Source organism: Aureococcus anophagefferens (assembly GCF_000186865.1).
Source record: "Aureococcus anophagefferens unplaced genomic scaffold AURANscaffold_6, whole genome shotgun sequence".
NCBI classification, from domain to species: domain Eukaryota; class Pelagophyceae; order Pelagomonadales; family Pelagomonadaceae; genus Aureococcus; species Aureococcus anophagefferens.
In genome coordinates, this window is record NW_008705566.1 from 316,751 (window position 1) to 332,421 (window position 15,671).

At 71.3% G+C, this 15,671-nt stretch overlaps 5 protein-coding genes across 5 annotated transcripts in view; 2 read left to right on the forward strand and 3 right to left on the reverse strand.

Annotated features, from left to right (window-relative positions):
- The window catches only part of AURANDRAFT_62941 (hypothetical protein), a gene marked incomplete at both ends in the record, with an annotated part of 1,484 nt that extends 299 nt beyond the window's left edge, over positions 1-1,185 (reverse strand). Inside the window, one exon of the mRNA XM_009037686.1 lies at positions 25-1,185. Within this exon, the coding sequence (XP_009035934.1) occupies positions 25-1,185 (1,161 nt within the window). The remainder of the gene's footprint in view (positions 1-24) is intronic.
- A 1,774-nt stretch (positions 1,186-2,959) lies between these two features.
- AURANDRAFT_62942 (hypothetical protein) lies at positions 2,960-5,044 on the forward strand (the record flags this gene model as incomplete). The annotated part of the gene is made up of 1 exon (XM_009037202.1): positions 2,960-5,044. One exon carries the CDS (start codon positions 2,960-2,962, stop codon positions 5,042-5,044), a length of 2,085 nt encoding a protein of 694 aa, XP_009035450.1.
- Positions 5,045-6,942: 1,898 nt separating this feature from the next.
- AURANDRAFT_62943 (hypothetical protein) lies at positions 6,943-9,862 on the forward strand (the record flags this gene model as incomplete). The annotated part of the gene is made up of 3 exons (XM_009037203.1): positions 6,943-8,096; positions 8,595-9,069; positions 9,236-9,862. The coding sequence occupies 3 exons, from the start codon at positions 6,943-6,945 to the stop codon at positions 9,860-9,862; spliced, it is 2,256 nt and encodes a 751-aa protein (XP_009035451.1).
- A 1,834-nt stretch (positions 9,863-11,696) lies between these two features.
- On the reverse strand, positions 11,697-13,770 carry AURANDRAFT_71269 (expressed protein; the record flags this gene model as incomplete). Its single annotated transcript, XM_009037685.1, has 2 exons — positions 11,697-12,432; positions 12,741-13,770. Coding segments are annotated over 2 exons (1,766 nt in total), but the record flags the coding sequence as incomplete, so codon positions are not given.
- A 66-nt stretch (positions 13,771-13,836) lies between these two features.
- AURANDRAFT_71270 (hypothetical protein) lies at positions 13,837-15,671 on the reverse strand (the record flags this gene model as incomplete). Its single annotated transcript, XM_009037684.1, has 3 exons — positions 13,837-14,191; positions 14,324-14,463; positions 14,553-15,671. Coding segments are annotated over 3 exons (1,577 nt in total), but the record flags the coding sequence as incomplete, so codon positions are not given.

Genomic DNA, 15,671 nt, shown 5'->3' on the forward strand with positions numbered 1-15,671 from the left:
CTTGGCGTCGCCGGACGCCGCGACGGCGCCCCCGAAGGCGAGGAGGCTCTTGCCCAGCGCGGCGAAGGACGACGCCGTCGCCGACGCCGACGACGCGACCGCGTCCTTGAGGCCCGCCTCGTCGAGCGACTCGAGGTCGAGCACGGCGACGCCGTCGCGGTCGCGCGGCGCCGGCTTCGGCGGCTCCGGCGCCGCGACGCCGAGCACGGGCGCCGAGCCGATGACGGCGTCGCGCTGGTCCAGGGCGTCGTTGATGCGCTGGCGCAGCGCCGCGACGGACGCCTCCGTCTCCGCGATGGCGAGCGCGCCGAGGCGGAGCTCCTCCTGGAGCGCCTCGACCTGGGACCAGCTGTAGAGCCGCAGCGCGTCGGCGTCGTCGGCGGCGGGGAGCGAGGCCAGCGTGGTCCGCATGGCCGCGATGCGCTTGTCGATCTCCGACTCCTCTTTCGCGACGGCCGCGACGCACTCGGCGACGTCGTCGATCAAGAGGAGCTCGATGGCGACGAGGCCCGCCTTGGTCTCGATGGCCGCGGCGAGCGACGCGGCGACGGCGGCCTCCTCCGTGCGCTGGGCGACGTCCTGGAGCTGCACCAGCAGCTGCTCCTCGCGCGCGCAGTTGTCGGCCTTGGTCCGCTTCGCGGCCTCGAGCTGCGCCTTGAGCGCGCCCGCGGACCGCGACCGGTCCTCCTCCGCGGCGACCTCGCGCTCGAGCTGGAAGCGCAGGGCCGCGAGCTCCTCGCCGACGACCTCCTCGACCTGCTTCCGCCGGAGCTGCGACCGCTCGAGCTGCGTCTGCAGCCGCGCGACCTCGAGGTTGCGCTCGCTCCGCTCCGTGAAGTCCGCGAGCACCGACTCGCTGAGGTTCGGCGGCGGCGCGATGGTCGTCGTCGGCGCCTCCGGCGCGGCCTCCGCCGGCTCCTCGGCGGGCGCGGCCTCCGTCGCGGACTCCTCCGTCGCGGGCTTCTCCGCGGGCGCGGCCTCCGCGGGCGTCGACGCCGCGAGCCTGATGCCGAAATCGGTGTAGGACACGACGCCGGAGGTTGCGCAGGCCTCGAGCCACTCGGCGTTCGTCGCCGGCCGCGCGAGCCCGAGGCGCGGCCGCGGGGCCGCGCGGAAGACCAGCGCAGAGGACGAGCGCGCCAGGCAGAGGATTTGGACCAGATTGAACGCCATCGGCCGCGCCATGCTGCCTCAAGTAGATCTGCCAGCGGGGCAAGGCTGACCACGATCGGCTCGCTCACTTGCGCCCTGATTGGCTGGAGGCCGCCACTCGACATCGGCGGCGGCCTGCGCAGCTCGTTCTCGGCGGCGTCGACACCGATTCGGGTGCGGTTTTCGGTGGCCCCGCGGCGCATCAGTCCTAGGAGGTCGGCCAAAGCTTATTTGTTACCGAGCGACGCGCGCGCGCGGCCACCGCGGCCGCGCCAGGTGCTCGGATTTGATGATTTCGAGTCGATTCGGGGTCATCGAGTCGCCCGAGGCAGCTTTGCCCGTCCCTTGGTCGTTTTAGGACGCTCAGTACATAGACCGAGCTGACCGGACCGCCAGACGACCATCGGGGCTGTTTTCGAGTCCACGGCTGCGCGTTCGAGGCTTCCCGAGCGAAACGCCGACACGCTCTCGAACGCTGTAAAAACGCCGACGGAGCCCGCGACGCGGGACCACTTGTGCAGTGCGACGATGGGCTTACCATGGGTCACGTTCGCCGCCTCTGTGGCGTCTGACATTCCCGAACTCGCGCAAAACCTTGGATCCATGGGCTATAACTCGCAAATCGACCACTTTTGAGCCGATTCCGGACGCGCGCGACCGCATCGAGCGCCGACTTTTGCGCGTGGTTGTCGTCGCAACATGTCCGGGGCGCGCACACGAAGAAGAACGGCTGGAATCCATGCCATAGCGGCTGCAAAAGGTCTCGAAATCAGCTCACATGCTCTCTGAGGCGCTCGGAGAGCGTCGGAGCTGTTTCGCCGGGCTAATTTTGTCAAATCTGAGCACCAGTCGCTCCCAGCCCTCGGCAGCGAGGAGGGCGCCCCATGGGGCCACCAGGGCGCTGTTAGGTAGCCACAAGGGAGCCCTCTCGCGTCCGGGCTCGCGCGGGGCGTGGGTGTTCGGTAGTCGATGGCTGGGAGCGCGGCGGCGATGGGTCGATTTCTGGACGTGGTGGGCTCGAAAAAGGCCGGTTTGGGGGCGAGGAGTCGAACGCAGGGCGCCCACGACGCTGCACTCGACGGGCATCGCGTTCGGAGCTCGACGCGCGGTCGTAGTCGTCGCGACGCGCGCGCGAATGCTGAGCCTGGCACCAGGGCGATATCGGCGCTTTTGGGCCCATGCCGTCGAGGCCATGAAGGCGTCGCAGTAACGTGTCTGACACCTTGGCCGAGTCGTAGGGGTCCGCGCGCCAGCCGCTGTAGCTCGTACAGCCTCGGAGAAGCCTCTCTCGACGTACACAAGCGCGTCTCGATACAGCGTTCGCGCCAGCGCGCCGAGGTCGCGAGCGCGTGCGAAAACCGGTTCCCGGGTCCGTCCAACGGTCCACGCAGTTCCGTCCACACATAAACCAAGCAGCGATGACCAAGGGACGGGCAAGGTAGCCTCTGGTCGCGCTGTGACCCCGTGGACCATCGCCATCGACCGCCGTCGCAGCCTGTGCCAGCCGATTTTCGCGTGCGCGCGGCGGCGCGCGTCAAACCAAGTCGATGGACCATCGCGTAGGGTGTGTGTGACGAACAGCATGGCTTTGAAGCGACCAAATCGGTGCGGAAGTCGCTGAGTTCTGGTGCGCCCATCGGCCGATGTCTAGTGGCCGTGGCGAGGCGCAAGTGCGCTCGCCGAAGCTTGTGGACGCTTGCGACAAGACAGCCAGTCGAAGCGCCGAAGTCGACTACCTTTACCGCCGCCTCGCCGCGCGCCGCGCGGCCCACGAAACACCGCTCCCGGGCGCCGTCCACTCGCCAGCATGGACGACCTCGACAGCGTCATCGCCGAGACGAACCCGCCGCCGGCGCCGGCGATCCCCGCGGTGCCGCTCATCAAGGACGCGAAGCGCGGCAGCAAGGAGAAGCGCGTGCGCCGCGGCAAGTCGACGGAGGAGATCTACGCGGACCACCTGCCGAAGACGGCCGAGGAGGCCATGAAGGCCATCTGGCACAAGCCCAAGGAGATCCGCGCGCACGAGCGCCTGCTCTTCAAGAAGTTCATGTCCAAGGTCCGGCGCAAGGAGGTGCCGGGCCTGGGCAAGGACCACAGCCCCCTCGCGAACTGCTACGCCTGGACCCAGTCCAAGGGCTACGTGATTTTTGTCGTGTGGCTCCAGGGCCCGCTCGACGACGTCACGGTCGAGGTCACGGAGCCCGCGCACGTCTTGGTGCAGACCGAGGGCTTCCCCGCGGTCGTCGACCGCGACCTGGCCTACGGCATCGACCCGTCGCAGGACATGGACTCCGTGAGCTGGGACAAGCTCGACATGATCGCCTTCAAGATCGCCAAGGCGGAGTACGGCAAGCGGTGGGACCGGCTCTTCGACGGCGACTGGCGCATGCTCCGCGCGGCGGATTTCGGTGGCAAAAAGGGCTGCTACGACTGGGAGCCGAACCCGGACCCGGAGGAGCACCTGAGCTTCGTCATCACCGTCTACGTGCCCGAGCACACGGCCAAAAAAGACGTGACCGTCGAGATCAAGTCGGACTGCGCGCGCGTCGCCGTCGCCGGCTGGCCCGCGGAGTGGCGCCGGTCCTTCAAGTTCAACTGCCGGTCCCACCAGTCGACGTGGCAGCTCGCCTGGGTCGCGCCGCCGGCGGGCGACGGCGCCGCGCCGACGCCGGGCCTCGACGGCGTCAGGGCGAACAGCGGGCCCGCGGGCGCGTCGTTCGAGCCCGCGTGGTCCATCGCGGGCGCGGCGGCCGAGGTCGAGCGGGGCTCGCCCGAGGACATGCGCTTCCGCCGGCGCCGCGCGGTCCAGCTCACGTGCTACTTTACGGAACTGCCCATGAAGCGCATGGTCTACGACCGCGACGCCGCGGGCGAGATCCACGAGCTCGGCAAGATCGAGGACGTCAAGGACCCGCCGAAATCGGCCTTCGCCGCCGACGTGCCGGACAAGGAGACGGCGAGCCGCGTGCTCTTCGTCGAGGAGGAGGACGGCATGCTCACGGGCGTCGTCGCGGAGATGATCGCGCACATGGACGGCGCGGAGCGGTACCGGCCCTTCGAGGCTTTGGGGCCCGTGTCGCAGAACATGCTGCGCTACCTGCCGCCCCAGGAGCGCGACCAGTACGCCTTCGACGAGACCGACGAGCAGAGCGACCCGGAGAGCGTCATCCAGTGGTGGGACCGCACGGCCTACGACGAGGAGGTCGAGTGGTGCCGGTCGCTCGGCCGCGAGCCGCGGCGCTTCCTCACGGACGACCCGGACGGCGACCTCGCCGCGCGGAGCCGGCGCCTCGGCCTCGACGACGACGACGACGACGACGACGACGACGACGACCCCGTCGTCGAGGTGCTCGCCGCGCCGGACGCGGCGCCGCTGCCGCTGCCGCCGGGCGGCATGCTCGGCGCGGCGCCCGTCAAGCTCGCGCCCAAGCCCGCGGCCGCGGAGCCCGCCGTCGAGCCGCGCTGGCCCTACGGCGTGACCATCTCCAAGCTCGCCGCGGCGGCGTCCTGGGCGCCCAAGGTCGTGTCGGACTACGCGTTCGACCCGGGCGCCAAGTCCGTCAAGGTCTACCTCTCGCTGGGCAAGCACCTGGCCCTCGCCGACGACGCGGTCTTCGTCTTCTTCGGCTACGACCACCTCCGCGTCGAGGCGCTCCACGCGCCCTCGAAGTCGCGCGCCGTCTTCTCCGTGGACCTCGCGCACGACGTCGACGCGGAGAAGTGCAAGTTCAAGGTCAAGGCCGACCGCGGCGACGTCGTCCTCACGCTCCGCAAGTTCAACGCCGACGACGTCTGGGCCAAGCTCAACAAGGACGTCAACTTCGACACGGGCGACCAGGGCGTCGGCGCGCCGGCCGAGCCCGCCGACGACGACTTCGACGGCATGGATTGATCGCGACGCCACCCTCCGCGATGCATCTCCGCAATTTTAAAAGACCCCGTATCAAATACCACCCCCCAGGGCCCGCGCCGTGCACGCGTCCTCGCGCGGCGGCCGCAGAGGCGCGGCGTCGCAGAGCGCGTCCGGCGCCAGCCCGCCGCGGCTCGCCGCGGGGTCCCGCAAGTCCGCGAGCGTCGTCGGCGGGAGGTGCTGCTGCCTCGGCGACAGCAGCTCGGCGACCGTGAGCCGCAGCGCGCCGCCGTCGGGCAGCGGGAACGCGTGCTGGACGAGCGACTTTCCGAACGTCCGCTCGCCGAGGACCGTCGCCGCGCCGTTGTCGCGGAGCGCCGCCGCGAAGGCCTCCGCCGCCGACGCCGTGCCGCGGTTCACGAGGAGCACGACGTCGCGCTTCGCCCGCGGCGACGTCTCGCCGCCGACCCGCGGGTAGCGCGGGTCCGTGCGGTACTCGTCGACGTCGTGGTCCGTGTACTCGCCCCGCGAGTTGACGGTGAAGCAGAGCGGCGTCCGCCCGACGTCCGCGGCGCCGCCGCGCGGCGCCTGGAAGGGCTTCGCGCGCGCGCTCGCGGGCGGCGGCAAAGCGTAGGCCTCGTCGAAGAAGAGCGCCGCGGACTGCATCGCGTACTGGAGCGTGCCCCCCGGGTTGTTGCGCAGGTCGAGCACGAGCCGCGCCTTCGGCTCGCGCTCGAGGAGCAGCGCGGCGATCTTGCGCGGCGTGTCGCGGTCGAAGGACGCGACGCGCAGGTAGCGCGCGTCGCCGAGGTCGACGGTCGACACGTCCGGCGCGGGCGCCGCGGCGTCGAGCGACAGCCGCAGCCGCGCGCCGCCGCGGTCGACGACGAGCGCCGCGGGCGCCGGCGGCGCCGCGCCGCCGAGGGCGTCGCGGAGCGGCGCCGCGCGCGAAACCGCGGGCCCGCGGGCCGCGGACCTGCCCGCGACGGATCGGACGACGTCGCCGACGCGGAGGTCCGCGCGCTCCGCCGCGGAGCCCGGCCGCACGGCGACGACCTCGAGCCCGCCGCCGGCGTCCGCCGCGCGCGCCACGGCGACGTCGTCGAGCGGCGACCGCGGCCGCGCGACCCGTTCCGCCGGCGCGGGCTCCAGCGCCGCCCAGCGGTCGTCGATGGCCTCGAGGAGCTCGCCGACGGCGACGCGCGTGCCCGCGGGCGTCTCGAAGGTCGCGGGCCGCGCGAACGCCGCGCGCTTCCGCGCGACCCACTCGGCGGCGCGCGCGCGGCCGTCGAAGCGCAGGCCGCCCGTGGGGTCGTAGGCCATGGTCGAGATCGTGCCCCAGGCCTGCTCGTACACCGCCTCGTTCGCCGCGACGCGCGCCGCGGCGTCGCCGGCCATCGCCTCGCGGTAGAGCGCCGCCTGCGCGCTCATCGGCGACGCGGCGCGCGCCGGCGACGCGACGACCGTCGGCGGGACGGCCGCGGCCGTCGGCGGGACGGCGGCGGCCGTCGGCGGGACGGCGGCGGCCGCGAGCGGCGCGAAGAGCGGCGCGGCCAGCGCGCAGGCCGCCGCGCGGCGGCGCACCGCTTTCATTGCGACGCTCGCGTCCAGCGGCGCGGCGCTTTGGAGGAGCGCGAGGTGCAGCAGTAGTGCTAGTTTGGACATTGTGTGTCGATGCTCGCAGCGCGTCAGTGGTCACTGCGGTCCATGCGCTTCCATGTTTGGGTCGCCACGACAGGACGAGACGGCATCATCTGTGCACCGCCCTGTTGTTGGACTCAATGTTGAATCTCAAGAGTCGGCCGACCTAGTGGGAGGGCACGGAGAGTGGAATGCTTGTGTGGTGCGGGCAGCTCTAGGTTCTTCCGTGTCGTCCCGCGCCCCCGCATTGGATCTCGCGTCGACGGTCTGCGGCGGCGGCGGCGTCGAGCCTCGTCCCCATGGGCGCCAAGTACGGGGAGACGCGCCTCGTCTCCCCGACGGCCGAGGTCGTGTGCCTCGGGCTCGCGGCCGTGCTCGGCGGCGTGGCGCTCGTCCCCGGCGTGCGCTGGGCGACGACGCAGTCCCGGTTCCGCTGCGACCTGGGCCACCTGCGCGACACGGTGGACTACGCCTACGCCGTGAGCTTCTTCGAGCACGACGTCCGACGGATCCGGAGCGGCGGCTTCGACGGCTGGCGGCCCTGGAACGGCGACCCCTGCGGGCGCAGCGCCGTCCTCGTCGAGAGCGGCGGGCCGGGCGCGGCGACGCGGCGCGACGCCAAGGCCTGCCTCCGGGCCGAGGGGCCCTTTTTGTTCTCCGACTCGGAGTTCGACGAGGCGAGCCCGCCGCGCGCGACGTTCCACGCCGCGCGGTCCGCGTCCGTGGCGGGCGCGGGCCTGGCCGTCGTGGGTCTGTGGCTCCTCATGCTCGGCGCGCTGTCCGCGGACCGGTCGCCGAAGAAGGCCGTCCTCAGCGGCTCCGTGGCCCCGGCGTGCGGCGCCGGGTCCTTTGCGCAGGCGGCGTCCGTCGTCCTCTTCTACTCGGCGCCGCTCGTCGCCCTCGGCGAGACCAAGGTCGGCCCGGGCCCGTTCCTCAGCGTCGCCGCGGCGACGCTCTCCCGCCTCGTCGCCGCGTCGCGGGGCGTCGGCCTCGCGCGGAACCGCGCGCCGCCGGCGCCGCCGGACGGCGACGTCGAGCTCGCGGCGCGGCCGGCGCGGCGGCCGCCGTCGCCCGCCGCCCTCGCCGACGTCGAAATCGCCCAGCGGTCGCCGCTCGCCGCGCTCCGGCGCGCGCCGAGCAGCGACGAGGACGACGACGAGGTCAAGTCCGAGTCGTCGTCCTTGCTCGGCGAGGAGCGGCCCCTCGGCGAGCTGATCTTCCACTACATCGACGCGCGCGACCGGCGCTCGTCGCACCGGAGGCTCGAGGACGTCGAGGCGGCGTGGTGCGCGGGCCTGCTCGACGCGGGGTCCCTCGTGTGCGGCGAGGGCCTCGCGGACGACTGGACGCCCGTCCAGGACGTCGAGCGGCTCCGCGCGCACCTCCAGCTGCTCGAGTGGAAGCCGAAGACGAGCCCCGTGCGCAACCGCCAGTCGCTCCCCAAGGACGCCAAGTTCGACGCGGGCGACCTCGCGGACCTCGCCGACGACGACGACGACGAGCGGCCGGCGCGGCGCCACTCCGGCGGCACCATCAAGCTCCACCGCCGGACGCCGAGCGGCTAAGGCCTTTTGTGGTGGCGGTAGCATATCCAGGGACGACGCATATGATGAGGCGCATCCCATGACCTCGATCTCCATGAGTTCAACTCTTCCATCGGGCTCTACTAGGAATTCCTAGTAACCCTTTTTGCCACACCGATCGCGATCGCGACCTTACACGCCCCCCTCGCGTCTCCCGCCGTTCGAGGCGCCACCCGGGCCGTGGAACGCGCCTTCCGGGCCGCGCAACGCGCCTCGAAGCGACGAGCGCGTTGAGTCGCGCCGTTCGACATGACGAGCTTAAATTCGCTCCCCGCGGATGTCATCCACACTGTGATCTCATTCGTCGGGCGAAACTCCGCGATCGACGGCAATTTCATCCACACTGTGATCTCATTCCGTACGACCAGCAGTCTCTGGGCGGTGGCGCGCGGCTGGGACGAGCACGTCGCCGAGGCCTTGGACTGGTCGTACGTGACGATCAGTCGCCGCGACTACGGCGCGGCGGGGCACGTCGTCGACGTCGTGGAGAACGACGAGATGCGCTACCTCGCGTCGCGCACTCTGGACATGGGCGTCGAGCGCGCGGCGGCGCTGCCGCAGCTAATTCGCGAGAAGGTGCGCCGCGCGACGTTCGTCTTCGACGACAGCGGCCGCTTCGAGTTCCTCGCGAAAGCGCCCTTCCCGAACCTCGAGTGCGTGGAACTCGCATCCACGCACGCCCGCGTGCGGCCCGCGCGCCTCCACTGCCACCGCGAGCCCATGGGCGACGCCTTCTACGCGGACGTGCTCCCCCTGCTCCGGGGCGTGTCGCGGATCAGCGACATGAAGTGCTACCTCACGGACTGCTTCGGCCCCGGCGAGAGAACGCCGCAGAGACACCCGGTGCCGGGGCCCGGCCGCGCCGCGCGTGATGCCGCGCGCGAGGCCCTCGGCAACCTCAAGGCGCTCGCGCGACGCCGCGCGGAAATTTCATCGCGCCTTCGTTCTTACGGGACGCGTCGCGCCTTCGAGAGCTCGACGTTGTTACATGACCTTGATGACGCCACAGGTCTGCCAGACGGACGATGGCGTGTGCTTTGCCGTAGAGACCGCGCGGCCGTTGTTCGACACGTTCGACGGTCCGCCGCCGCTCGAGAGCGCGCAGAAGCTCATCGAAGCGCACGACGACCTCGTGACCCTCGCGGTCTGCACCTACGAGGACCAGCGCATCCTCCGGGATTTTCCAGGGGGCTTCCCGAGACTCGAGACCCTTGGATACATGGACAGCGGGATGAGCCACGACCTTTTCCGCCACCTCTTCTTCAAGATCCGCACGACGATGCCGAAGCTCAAAGCCCTCGCCGTCTCGACGGACACGGTCGACTACGATGCCGACGGTTGGGATGTCTTCGCCACCGTCCCAGAGACCGTCAGGGACGTCTACCTCGAGTTCGACTGCTGCCTCGACGCGCTCACGCGCGACTCGACCCGGACGGCCGACCACATCGCAAAGTTCCTCCCGCCGACGGCGACGGTCCACGTGCTCCGCCACGACGCGCACGCGCCCATCGTCGTCGACTGGCTCGAGCCGTCCCGGCTACGCACGGACGTCCGCCAGCGCTCGCGCGACGTGGCCCTGTACGGTCCCTGGACCGAAGAGAAGCCCTACGTCTCACGGCGCGGCCGGGGCACGTAAGCTACTGTTCCCGCCGGAAGACCCGTTACTTGCGCGCCGCGGGGGCTTGAGGTTGGAGCCTACGCTGAAGCGGTATTTAAAGTATCCCGCCGGCGGGAGTGTAGTGGGGGCTAAAGAGATAACTGCACCGTGTTTGGTTTCCTTGCAACTTGGGCCGGAGCCAACGCGCAATATGGGCAGCCCCAGCCCGAGAACGTGAGCAGCGACACACCTCTCCGACCAGTCGCGCGATGTCGGCGCGGAGCCACGGCACGGCGGCCCACGGCGGCAAGTGGCACCCGGGCATGAAGGGCGCGGGCCCGCAGCGGTCCGCGATGAAGCTCGCGCCCGTCGAGGCCCTGGGCGAGGAGGACGAGGACGAGGACGAGGACGACGAGTTCGGCGAGCTGCCGCGGCCCGTGTTCGACGGCGGGTCGCACGTCGGCGGCGTCACGGGCCTGGCGTGGTGCCCGACGACGCGGCTCGTCGCCACGGGCTGCCGCGACGGCACCGTGGGCCTCTGGCGGGACCCGCGCGAGTCCGTGGGCCTGCTCCTCGACGGCCACAACGACGAGGAGGACGACGACGAGGGCTGCTGGGTGCGGGCCGTGGGCTTCAGCCCCGACGGCGCCGTGCTCGCGACGGGCGGCGCGGACGGCCGCGTCGCCGTGTGGAGTGCCGACGGCGACCTGCTCCACAAGTTCCGGCTCCGGTCGCCGACGCAGCTCGAGAAGCGCCGCCACCACCCGGCGGCGCACCCCCACGGCGGCGGCGCCCTGCTGGGCAGCGCGTCCCACCCCGAGGCCCACGGCGCGGACCACGACGACGACAGCGACCGCGAGCCCTTTTACGTCCTGTCGCTGTGCTGGGTGCGGAACAACACGCTCGCCGTCGGCGGCGCGGCGCCGGAGCTGGCGCTGTGGAAGGTCGACTACACGAGCCGCTACAAGAGCGCGCGCCTGTCGCGGTCCATGGCGGACCACTCCGACAGCGTCCGCTGCCTCGCGCCGAGCCCGGAGCCCGCGTCCCGCGGCCGCGACGGAGCTTTCGAGGGATTTTTGAAAAGACGAAGGACACTCGTCGCACGTCGTAGGCCCGGACGGCACGGAGCTGGCCTCCGGCTCCGACGACAAGTCCGTGCGCGTCTGGGACATGACGCCGACGGAGTCCGTCGTCGCCGTCGTCGGGTTCGGGGGCGTCGTCACGGCCGTGCGCTGGTCGCCCGACGGCGACCACCTCGTCGCCGCGTCCGCGGACTCGTCGGTGCGCGTCGTCCACGCGCGGCCGGGCCGCAACTTCGGCGGCGTCGTCTGGGCCCCGCGCGGCGTCGCGACTGCTTTTCGAGAGGGGCGGGGACGCCGACGCGTCCGTCGCCAGGTCTGGCGCGGGTCCACGGAGAACGTGTCCTCGGGCGTCTGCGCCGTCGACTGGGCGCCCGACGGGTCCCAGATCGCCATCGCGGCCGCGGACACGATCTTCGCGTACCGGGGCGACGTCGGCGGCGACGTCGGCGCGCTCGTCGCCAAGGTCAACGCGCCGTCGCTGCGCTACGACGTCCGCTACTCGCCGGACTCGACGCGGCTGTGCTACGCCGTCTCCGCGCGCCGCGGCGCCCCGACCGTTTTTTTTTTTCGCGCGAATTAGGCCGCCCCAGGTGCGGCGCGGGCCCGTGTCCAAGGCCGACCGCGACAAGCAGCAGTCGAGCCCGCGGAAGCGGCGCAACAGCCGCGGCACCAACGACGTCGACCCGAAGCGGAGCCCGACGAAGGGCGACCTCAAGGGGCTCTGGCCCGTGGTCTTCGTCGACGCGCCGAGCGAGAAGAAGAAGGACGACCACCGCCGGGCGAGCTTCCAGCGCGACTAAAACGGGCGTTACTCCGCATTGGCCGGCGGCGCGTCGGCCTTCTCCCGGTCGTAGTCGATGGCGTCGAAGCGGCGGTACTGGTCCGTGATGGGGATGGCGTGGAGCTCGGGCTTGAAGCGGGGCTTCGGCGGCTCGACCGCGCCGTCGTCGACGAGCCGTGCGCGGAAGCCGCGGGCCCGGCCGTCGCGCGCGGGCTCCGGTGCGGCGCCCGCGTCGCCCTGGTCGTAGGGCGGCGGCGGCGGCAGCGCGCCGACGAGCTTGGCCTTGCGCGCGAGGCGGAGCCACGCGGAGATCCACTTCTTGATCTTCGCGTCGACGGCGTCGGCGTCGTGGCGCAGGAGCTTCAGCGGCACGCGCCCCTCGGCGTCCTTGGCGAGGAGCAGGTCCGGCCCGCCGCGCGCGAGGAGCCACTCGACGCAGCCGTGCTTCACGATCTCGTTCGCCTCGCCGGGCACCGCGCACGCCGCGTGGAGCGGCGACCGCCCCGCCGCGTCGGGGCAGCGCGCGAGGATCGTCGCGTCGTGGTCGTAGAGCACGGCGGCGACGTCGACGTCGCCGACGTCGAGCGCGCGGTGGAGCGGCGGGAGGCCGTCCGCGCCGCGCGCGCGCGGGTCCGCGCCCGCGGCGAGCAGCGCGGCCGCGATGGCCTTCCAGGCGTCGCCGCGCACGTGGTGGCCGCCGCCGCGGCCCCGGTCCCCGAAGAAGAGGGAGGCGAGGGGCGTGTCGCCTGAGCCGAGCACGTGAGCCGGGAAACGCGCGAGCTCTCGATGGAGCGCGACGAACTCGTGTCACGTTGCTGGGGCTTCTCTCTCTATCTCCATCGAATCGACGTCGCGAGTCGTCCTCTCTCGTCGAGCTCTCGATGGGGAGCTACGAACTCGTGTCACGTTGCTGGGGCTTCTCTCTCCATCTCCATCGAATCGACGTCGCGAGTCGTCCTCTCTCGTCGAGCTCTCGATGGAGCGCTACGAACTCGTTCTCGCATACAATCACATTGAAGTCTTCTTGAATAGTCGAGTCCGCGCGGCGCGGCGCCCTCGCAGTCGGCGACGTCCAGGTCGAAGCCGCGCGCCCCAAGGAACGCGATGACCTCGAGCTGGCCGCCGTCGACGGCCGCGTGGGCCGCGGTGATCTCCTTGCGCGGCTCGCCGCTGCTCAGCGACTTCATGGCCGGGAAGCCGAAGCCGTCGAGGCGGTCCGCGAGCTTCTCGCACTCCGGCAGGTTGCCCTTCTCCGCGGCGTCCTTGAGCTTCGTCAGCGCCTGCAGCTTGGGCTTGATGAGCTCGATGACGGGGTCGAAGATGGAGCCGCTCTTCGCCTGGCAGCGCATGCCGTCCTGGATGGCGTCCATGCTCTTCATGGGCTCGCCGAGGCCGTCGCGCGCGAGCGCGAGCCCGAAGTACGCGCGCGGCTGCTTCGGGTCGAGGCGCTTCGCCTCCTCGGCGCAGGCGAGGGCGTCCGTGTGGCGGCCCATGGCGTGGAGCGTCGCCGCCTTGTGCGCCATGCACTCGGCGCGGATCAGGTCCGTCGACCGCCCCTCGGGGCTCCCGAGCGCCGCGTCGAACGCCTCGAGCGCGTTCTGGTGAAGGCCGTAGTTGTGCGCGTGGAGCGCGTTGCGCATGAGCCGCGTAGCCGACAGCTTGAGCTTCCGCGGCGCGGCGGCGGGGCGGCGGTCGCTGTCCGGATCGTCGCCGTCGTCGTCGTCGGGGCGGCCGCGCGGCGGCGGCGCGGGGTTGCCGCCGACGAAGCCGCCGGCCGCGGGCGACGGGCCGCCGCCGACGAAGCCGCCGGCGGCCGCCGCCGCGTCCCGCGCCTGCTCCTGGGCGCGCCGCCGCTCCGCGCGCGACCCGGCGGAGGCGAGCCCGCGCTCGCGCGTGTAGGGCTCGTCCGTGTTCGACGAGGGGCTGATGCCCATGGCGGCCATTTCCCGTTTCTTCTCCGCCGACGTCGCCGCCTGGGCGTCGCGCCCGAGGCCGCGCCGGTGCGGGAGCATGTAGGAGGCCATGCTTCACGTATCGATCGGCTCCGGGTGGCGAGGACGCGCCGACGACGACGAAGCGAAGCCGATGGCCCACAACTCGAGGAGGCGCTTTTGCCACAGTTCGCTCCAACTTCAAGTTGAGGTTCAACAAGGAAGCATATGCGGTTAAATATGCGGGTCGAGTAGTTTAAAAGGGGCATCCGAGGAAGGACAGGGGAAAGGAAGGGGGTGGTGTGGGCTCGCGCCGCGCGGCTAGGCGCTGCCCGTGCGGACCCCGGCCTTCTTCACCTCGGAGTCGCCCGCGGTGACGACGCCGCCGTTGCTGTACGTCGGCTGGTAGGTCGGGTTGGCGCCGAACGTCACGACGTTCACCGGCGCTTGCGTCGGCCAGAACGTCGGGTTCTCCGCGCAGTTGCAGAAGCCGCAGACGTTCTCGAGGTACTCGCAGTACGACGTGGGCGACGCGCTCGGCAGCGGCGACGGCACGGACGTCGTGGGGACCGGCGTCGGCGGCAGCGAGGGGGGCGACGTCGGGCTCGGGCTGGGCAAAAACGTCGGGACCGACGAAGGCGTGCCCGTCGGGAGCGCGGACGGGTAGGGCGTCGGCTGCTCCGACGGCGTTCCGCTCGGTGCGGACGTCGGCGCGAGAGTGGGCAAGCTCGACGGCAGGCCCGTGGGCTCCGGCGAGGGCTGTGGCGTCGGCGCCATCGTGGGGTAGGACGTGGGCACGGCCGTGGGCTTGGTCGTGGGCGCCGGGCTCGGAGGCGTCGTGGGCACCTACGTTTCAGGTCGAGGTTCAACGTCAGTGTAATGTTGGATTCAATGAAAATGTTGAAGTTCAACCAAATTCGGACTCCGTTGTGCGCCGGCGTCGGGTAGGAAGTCGGGCGAGGGTAGGGGACGTCCGACGGCGAGCTTGAGGGCACGCCGGTGGGATATTCCGTCGGTCTCGGCGACGGGTGTTCGGTGGGGAAGGACGTAGGAACGCTCGTCGGCTCCTTCGTGGGCTTCGGGCTCGGGAGACCCGTCGGCGACGGCGTCGGGTATGCCGTGGGCGTCTCCGACGGACTGGGCGTCGGCACCGTCGACGGCGTAGATGACGGCGCGTACGACGGCGTGGCCGACGGAATAGGCGTCGGCGAGGGCGTCGGCAGCGGGATGGGCGCCGACGTCGGAACCGTCGTGGGCTTCGGCTGCGGGATCTGCGAAGGCGTCGCGGACGGCACGAACGTCGGAGAGCTCGTGGGCACGTCCGTCGGCCTCGGCGACGGGAAATGCGTGGGAAAGGGCTGCGGCGCGTAGGACGGCGCCGAGCTCGGCAGCGGCGTCGGGACCGGCGTCGGCATCGGGATCGGCGCCTCGGAAGGCGCCGCGCTGGGAAGGGGCGTCGGCGAAGGCGTCGGCATGGGCACAGGCGCACCCGTGGGCGTCCCGGAGGGAAGCCCCGAGGGCGACGGCGTCGGGCTCCCCGTGGGCATACTCGTCGGCATGCCCGTCGGCGCGGCCGTGGGCGCGACGTAGGACTCGACGTAGAGGAACTCGAGACCCGTCAGGTACGCGATGACCTCCTGCTCGTGCGTCATCAGCGAGTAGACGTTGATAGACTCCTCGGTGGTGTAGAAGAGGAGGTCGCGGAGGTAGTCGACGCCGACGGAGATCGGGGATTCGCCGTCGAGCTCCGTGGAATTCAAGACAACGGTAATCGACGTCGTGTCGTCCATGGGCGCGGCGCCGATGTACGTGTCGTTGTAACTGGCAAAGTAGAGCAGGTCGCTCGTCGACTCGCACCAGACGCCGCGGGGCGTCGTGACGGCGAGCCAGGACGTGAGGTCCGTGCCCTCGGAGTCGACGCGGTAGATCATGTTGTCCGACTCGGACGACACGTAGAGGCGGCCCTCGTGGGGCGTGAGCGAGACGTCGTAGGGCCGGCCGATCTCGGACGTCACCGTGGCGATGTCCGTGCCGTCGAGGGAGCACGAGTAGAC